The sequence below is a fragment of the Littorina saxatilis genome, linkage group LG13 (assembly GCF_037325665.1).
Source record: "Littorina saxatilis isolate snail1 linkage group LG13, US_GU_Lsax_2.0, whole genome shotgun sequence".
In the NCBI taxonomy this organism is placed as follows: Eukaryota; Metazoa; Mollusca; class Gastropoda; order Littorinimorpha; family Littorinidae; genus Littorina; species Littorina saxatilis.
The window spans coordinates 38,982,724-38,990,574 of record NC_090257.1 but is presented as its reverse complement, the minus strand read 5'-3'; the positions used below and the strand labels follow the sequence as shown (position 1 = coordinate 38,990,574).

At 44.5% G+C, this 7,851-nt stretch overlaps 2 protein-coding genes across 2 annotated transcripts; one reads left to right on the top strand and one right to left on the bottom strand.

Annotated features, from left to right (window-relative positions):
- Positions 1–1,489, top strand: LOC138945688 (uncharacterized). Its single transcript, XM_070317176.1, has 2 exons — positions 1–406; positions 771–1,489. The coding sequence occupies exons 1-2, from the start codon at positions 68–70 to the stop codon at positions 1,062–1,064; spliced, it is 633 nt and encodes a 210-aa protein (XP_070173277.1). The 5' UTR covers positions 1–67; the 3' UTR covers positions 1,065–1,489.
- Positions 1,490–4,733: 3,244 nt separating this feature from the next.
- On the bottom strand, positions 4,734–5,966 carry LOC138945899 (uncharacterized). Its single transcript, XM_070317419.1, has one exon. The coding sequence runs from the start codon at positions 5,964–5,966 to the stop codon at positions 4,734–4,736; it is 1,233 nt and encodes a 410-aa protein (XP_070173520.1).
- Between the last annotated feature and the right edge of the window lie 1,885 nt (positions 5,967–7,851).

The window sequence follows — 7,851 nt, the reverse complement described above, 5'->3', positions numbered from 1 at the left end:
CTGACGCGTTCCGAGAAGAATCTGGAGTGACTTCCCTTGCCTTAGGCAAAACATTGCCGAAAGCAAGATGGAGAAACAGCGACCGGGCGAGAAGCGAAAATATTCTGAGCGATTGTTACCAGAGGAGAGGCGGCGATACCACCAGAAGATTTTGGAGATTGACGGGAATGATCCGTATGACATTCCAACCAGGTGCTGGTCAGCAAATCCGGACGATCTGCCAGAGCTGAGTTACATCAAGTTCAACATCGTAAATTATTTTGTGCTTGGCAAGAGTGCATACACATGTGAGCAGCTGAAAGCTTACAAAAGTTTGGATTCCTACCGACTTTTTGTCCCTGGCTGGGTGAGGGATGTCAAGTGCTACAGACCTGATGGCTGTCAGAACTCTGTCATTACTGCAAAGGTAAGAATGTGCTTTCAGTTTATAATGAATGAACGTGAGTGTTCTCTGTCTTGTGTTGCAGATTTCACAAGTTGCAGTTCAGGATATTGTGTTGAGGCTTTGTCTTTGATACATATTCTTCGCTTCAGTTTGTATTCTGGACTACGACAAAAGCTGTAGATAGTCTTGAATATATTTATATTTTGAAATAGCTTGCAAAATATATATTTATAATGAGCTTCATGTTTATATTCAGTTAAAAATCTGTTGTTTACTTTTCATTGTTGAGGTTATTGTAAAGCACATTATGTGCGTCTTAGAGTTATATTCATTCGATTGACCTAGCTGAATGCTGATTTGTGCGACCTTCAATTTATGTTTTCAGGTTCTTCATTCACAACGCCTTAATGAACCAGCACTTTCTCCTTGGATCATCGCCACTTCTGATGGCAACATACTGGCAGCACACTGTACCTGCATGGCCGGAGTTGGAGAACCCTGCACACACGTCCCTTCACCTTCAAGGAGTCAGCTGTTGAGTGTGCTGTGGCAGACCGCCATTTCTGTTTGGAATCTAACAGTGAGGGGATGCTTTGTCTGCGCAAAGACCACTCATACTTTAGTCAAGTACAGTGCCAGATTCCTACTGCGATTTCATGGTGTGGACTACTGTGGATAAAGTTATTGTCCGAGTATTGCCTGACTGTGATTTTTGGGCAATGTGTGTGCCAGTGTGGAGAAAGCTTTGAAAGTGTTCAGACTCGCAGTTCTTCCAGAGCTAGTTGGAAACTGGCTGGACAGAGAAGCTGAGTCTCTACAAGCAGTGGATGTGAACCAGGAGCAGCTGCAAACACCAGCCGTGAAACGCAGCAAGAAACAGTGACAATGCCAGACTCGCTTGCTCATGTGTGTGGGAAAACAAACATCATGTATGACTGTACACACAGTAGTAAAGTTGTAGAGAGGGAGAGAAAAGAGAGCATGCAATATTTTAAATCACAGTTCACACTCACAGAGAAGTCATTAATTGTTCCATTCTTGTTTCATTTTATTCTTAAAGTAAAATCATGCACAGATGTACTGTAGGCATACATTTTGTTTAGGATCACCGACCACAATACAAAATCAAGTGCTATAAGTATAAATTATGATGTATACAGGACCTTATTTTGTGATTGTTTTACATCCACTGCTGTGAATAACAAAGAATCTTGAGCAGTTTGATTATCAACTTATTCAGCCAGGTATATATTGTTCATTCTCCTTGTTCAATGTTTCCAGTGACACGGATTGGCTGCTTGATTTAGGGAACAAATAAGAGTGTGTGGTCCAGCGTAGTTCTGCATCAGTACAGTCAAGTAATACAGTGTTTAAATTGGCAGTGGAACTGAAAGTTAGTTTCTATTATCAACTAGTTCTGTTTTGATGACAACAAAATTGAACACACTTATTTCTTTCTTTCTTTCTTTATTTGGTGTTTAACGTCGTTTTCAACCATTCAAGGTTATATCGCGACGGGGAAAGGGGGGAGATGGGATAGGGGAAAGGGGGGAGATGGGATAGAGCTAATTGTTTCTTGTTCACAAAAGCACTAATCAAAAACTTTCTCCAGGGGCTTGCAACGTAGTACAATATATGACCTTACGGCTTACTGGGAGAATGCAAGTTTCCAGTACAAAGGACTTAACATTTCTTACATACCGCTTGACTAAAATCTTTACAAACATTGACTATATTCTATACAAGAAACACTTAACAAGGGTAAAAGGAGAAACAGAACCTTTAGTCGCCTCTTACGACATGCTGGCAAGCATCGGGTAAATTCTTTCTCGTCCCAACCAATATGGGACTCCCCCTAACCCGCGGGGGGTCACTTATTTCTGCAAAAACGCGCACAGGTCTATTTATCATAATGAATAGTTAATGACTCACATGCCCACAGTATGTTATTTCAATTTTGAACATTTAGTGAAAGTGTTCTTCTCTTCACTTTGGCTTCATACCTGCAATACTGGTACATAGTGGTATGTTCAGTGTTGCTTGTAGTTGCATGTTATTGGTAGTTTAAATGTGTGCTCGCATTTCAAGTGTAGGCCATTTAATTTTGCAATGCTCCTTATCTTGTTTCCTGTGTAGAGCTATTTTGAGGTTAATCAGCATAATTCAACCTTTGTCAGTTGTGTCAATACATGTCACATTTATGCAAAATGATTTCAAAGTGTATGTTAATGTGGTGTGTGTGTGTGTGTGTGTGTGTGTGTGTGTGTGTGTGTGTGTGTGTGTGTGTGTGTGTGTGTGTGTGATAGAAAGAGTGAAATCTGCTCTTGAATTGTAAGGAAATAGCAGGTCAGATCACATACACATGTATATTCAAATTCAAGATTCCATCCAGTGAAAACATGATAACAGAAAAACTGTTGCTACTGCTCATGTGAGACACCAGAATCAGATACAATACACCACAGTTTAATTAACACATTCTTTAAACAATGCCTTCATCTTCAAATTCAAGATTCCATCCAGTGAAAACATAATAACAGAAGGACTATTGCTACTGCTCATGCGAGACATCAGAATCAGATACAATACACCACAGTTTAATTAACATATTCTCTAGTCTAAACAATGCCTTCAGTTCACTAGGCTCTGTTTATGCAGCGTCACAGCAAGAATCACATGATACCAGTGCAAACATTGACAAGCCCAGATGATATGTGACTATTTATGCTGTGCATAAAATCATTTTTGCATGTTCAGATGTGCGAGGATAGACAAGAATTTAAGATAAAAAGTTTTCCGAAACCGGACAATCAGCCAGCGCCAGCCAGCGCCACAGTCACCACCACAACCACATGAAACGTTCATTGCCAGTTTACGCTGAAAATGTTTATTGGTCGACACCACAGGTCGTTCATTTTCAGCGCAGATAATGCATACAAAATCAGTGGAATATTTTCATAAATTCCACAAGAACTATGATTGACATAATCATATACATTGGGTTGTACATTTGCATAAATTCACCAAGAACAAAAATTGTCTTACACATCATAGATGGCATTGTCCACTATGTATTAGCTTACTGTTTTTTGTTCTTGTTTCCAGCTTCACCAACAAGCTGTCAAATTTTACTAGACTGGTCACCGGGTTACTTCCCTTTATCTACCGCTTTCTGCATCCGCTCATTAGACCATCATCAAAAAACTTATATTGGCAACTCTAAAAAACAATAAACATTGTGTTTTAGCCCAATTAAAGCACATCGATTAAATACATAATGTCTGTCATTCACCACCAATCCGGCGGTACGCGCCCACCCAACTACGTTATGGTGGAGTAAGGGGATGGCGGTGGGGTTGAAAATTTTCGCACAGTTGTTTGGGACGTCTGGCACTGGCTACCGCAGATGCAGAAATGGCAGAGAGACTGATCTTGGGCCGGCTGGCCAATGGGAAGACGGCATTCCGCTCATTAGTTATGCATATGACCTGTGCTCTGGCACCGTCTATACACCACAATCTCGCTTCTCTTCACACCCAAAAATATCATTTATGCTGTGCATAAAATCATTTTTGCATGTTCAGATGTGCGAGGATAGACAAGAATTTAAGATAAAAAGTTTTCCGAAACCGGACAATCAGCCAGCGCCAGCCAGCGCCACAGTCACCACCACAACCACATGAAACGTTCATTGCCAGTTTACGCTGAAAATGTTTATTGGTCGACACCACAGGTCGTTCATTTTCAGCGCAGATAATGCATACAAAATCAGTGGAATATTTTCATAAATTCCACAAGAACTATGATTGACATAATCATATACATTGGGTTGTACATTTGCATAAATTCACCAAGAACAAAAATTGTCTTACACATCATAGATGGCATTGTCCACTATGTATTAGCTTACTGTTTTTTGTTCTTGTTTCCAGCTTCACCAACAAGCTGTCAAATTTTACTAGACTGGTCACCGGGTTACTTCCCTTTATCTACCGCTTTCTGCATCCGCTCATTAGACCATCATCAAAAAACTTATATTGGCAACTCTAAAAAACAATAAACATTGTGTTTTAGCCCAATTAAAGCACATCGATTAAATACATAATGTCTGTCATTCACCACCAATCCGGCGGTACGCGCCACCACCTGATGACTCACATCAGGTACCGCCACCAATCAAAATCGACCTTTCTCGGAAAGTTGCACTGCACACTTTCTTATAATCCCAGGCTGCACTGCACACCTGTGATCCCATGTTAATGTTCTGCTGCACTGCACGCAGACATGTGCCTGACCTCCCCCTTTCTGTTGCACTGCACACAGAGAGAAGCCCTACGTTTTACCTGATCTACCAGTTGTGCACCCTGATGTAAGACAAGAAAGCGTTAGAAGACCATCTGCCCGCCTGACGGATTTGAGCGTCCGATGCCCCGTTCCGAGCCATGTGGGAGGCACCCCCAATCCTAAAGCTATGCGATTTGAAGTTCTGTTTGGGCAGGCCACAAAATTGGAAAACCAACTGTAGTTGCTCGTTGAATTCCCTGGCCGTTATGGGTGCCCCCGACATAGCTCGGAACAACGGCCCCGTTGCGTTCCCACGAATGCTCATGTAGGCCCGCATGGCCTCTACCGCGCATGGGACGCCTGCCTTGGCTTTCTCTACGGTATGGGTAACTGGTTTTGCGCTAGATTTGAAATTGCGGAACGTTATGGTCAATGCCTGTCCGTCCAGTCGGACATCTCCCCTATGCAATACGTTTTCTGGTTCCCGGGATACCGCCATTTCCCCCACCCGCAATAATGAGTGAAAGGCCAAGGTGCACATAGCCCGGAAACGTATCTTCTCGTAGTTCTCCCCAATGGCCACCTCGCTCTTCTCCATAATTGAGTTAAGGATAGGGACAGTAATGGGCAACCTTGTATCCTTCCCTTTGTCACCCACCCTTTTGCACCCCTGCAGTAGTCTTTTGACAGTATAATCAATAGTGGGATCCCCTAACCCATTCAATTTATGGACGCAACTGATTGCTGAAACTGCGGACATCACCGTTGAAGCCGCCTTCCCTTCCTCATGCAACGAACCAATGTACAGACACACCGCTGCAGTGCTCATTGGCAAGGAAGTAGAAAACCCTCTCTGTTTCAAAAAACTAGTCACGCTCACCCAGGTCCTTCTATATGCTTGTTGTGTCCCTTTGGCGTACGAGGCTGTCAACAGCTCTCCTAGTCGCCTATCCCCCCCAATTGTTCTGGCAGAGGTGAAATCCCAACCGGAAGTGGCTCTGCATGTGGACACAATTGCCGGAACCTCGTCATCGGAGTGTCCAGAGTGCCCAGCCATGCCTGAGTTGGATTTTCCACCCGTAGAGGTGGTCGATCCTGCGGGCGATGCCTCAGGCGCCGGCGTCTTGGCGGCCCGAATCTCCGCAATCTCCTTCCTCAGGGCCTTCTGCTCAGCAAGGAGCTGGGTTAGCGACTCCTTCACGCCCATTTCGTCCTCTCCTTCAGCCTCCTCGTCTCGAAACCTCTTCGGGGGCTGCTTTGAGGGACGCCCCGGTCGCTTGGTTGGACGCTTCGACATCCTGAAACATTTCAAAGGCCACTAAGCATCAGGGGCCTATTTTTTTTTTTTTTTTTTTTTTTTTTTTTTTTTTTTTTTTTTTTTTTTTTTTTTTTTTTTTTTTTTTTTATATATATGCAGCACGGGCTGTACCAATAAAACATTCCCCATGAAGTCACAACCGGTTCTACCAAACCAGAACCAACAATGACGTCACTCCAGAAGCTGGAAAGGATATTCCCTCCTATTCCACTCCCGGCATCAAAGCTCTGCGTCTGGCGTCTTCGGTAGAACCCAACCACTTCAGTCTGGGAATAAACCTTGGTACCCCGTTCGTGCTGCATCTACACTCCTATTGTGGTTCTGCCCTCAGCACGAGAGTACACCTAAGAAAACACTGTCAATCTGATCATGCAGCACGGGCTGTACCAATACACATTCCCCATGAAGTCACAACCGGTTCTACCAAACCAGAACCAACAATGACGTCACTCCAAAAGCTGGAAAGGATACCCCATCCTATTCCACTCCCGGCATCAAAGCTCTGCGTCTGGCGTCTTCGGTAGAACCCAACCACTTCAGTCTGGGAATAAACCTTGGTACCCCGTCCGTGCTGCATCTACCCCTATTGTGGTTCTGCCATCAGCACGAGAGGATACCGGCTATCACTATTAGCCCCCACTTCCCTCTCACCCGCTGAACAACCACAACACCTTCTTACCTCATTGGTCTATATGCCGACTGTCCAACAGAACTTTTCTCAGTGCTCTGTACAGTAGCATGTGCCCCGACCCTGACAGATGAATCCCATCTGCTAAAAAATGTTTCTGATACTGAGCAAACTTCTCTGCTGGAGGGAAAGCCACGTAGTGGGGGAACAAACCCACTATCCTGTGTGCCGTTTTCAGCTGTTGATGAAGAAGCCTATTCACCTCCCTGGCTATGTCATTGAAACCCCCCCAGCCACTGTATCTCTGTGTCATCCCTGACACCACCACTACTGAGTTTGCCAATGTTTGCACCCTCACACACAGATGCCACAGCTCACGAAACACTTTATTCGGTGTCGTTCCGGGAACAATATTATTGTCCCCCACCATTAGCACTATCACTCCCCATTTTTTCCGGGTGAAAATGGCCCTGTTCTGTTCTAGCATTGATTCAACGTCGCTTATTTTTCGGCCCCCTCTCCCATCGAATATCTGCTCAAAACCATCAAAACCTAAATCTGGCCGCACCCCCTCATCTGTGTTCACAAATCGCTGAAACCTCCACGTGAAAGAGTGCCCGACCACCGCACAACTTGTAAACATTTTCGCTCCCGCCGTCTTTCTTCACAAAGAAACTAGTCACGTGACCGAGCGATTCGCGTTGCCACTGCTCGGACCAATTTTAATGCCAGGAGAAGATGATACTGTCTTCTTTTCTCCCTGAACACTTTTACTGACGGCTGTCAGCTAATTGTACCATCACCGTCTACCTAGCTATCACCCTCGTTCCTTCGAGTGTCACTCCCGGCAAACGTGAAACCACGTGTTTCTGCCTACGGTGCCACGCTGTCTCCCAGTTTCCCAAACTCCAAACTTTCCTTGCAGACAACTAATTGGCCCCACTCGAGCCTATTACCGCTGTTTCGATCTCAATCGCCCCTCTCGACAATCAAGCAACAAAACAAAACAAAACAAGGTAAAAGTACGTGTACCTTCTCTTTCCAAAATCCTTGAAACGTTGAAAATTTTCGCACAGTTGTTTGGGACGTCTGGCACTGGCTACCGCAGATGCAGAAATGGCAGAGAGACTGATCTTGGGCCGGCTGGCCAATGGGAAGACGGCATTCCGCTCATTAGTTATGCATATGACCTGTGCTCTGGCACCGTCTATACACCACAATCTCGCTTCTCTTCAC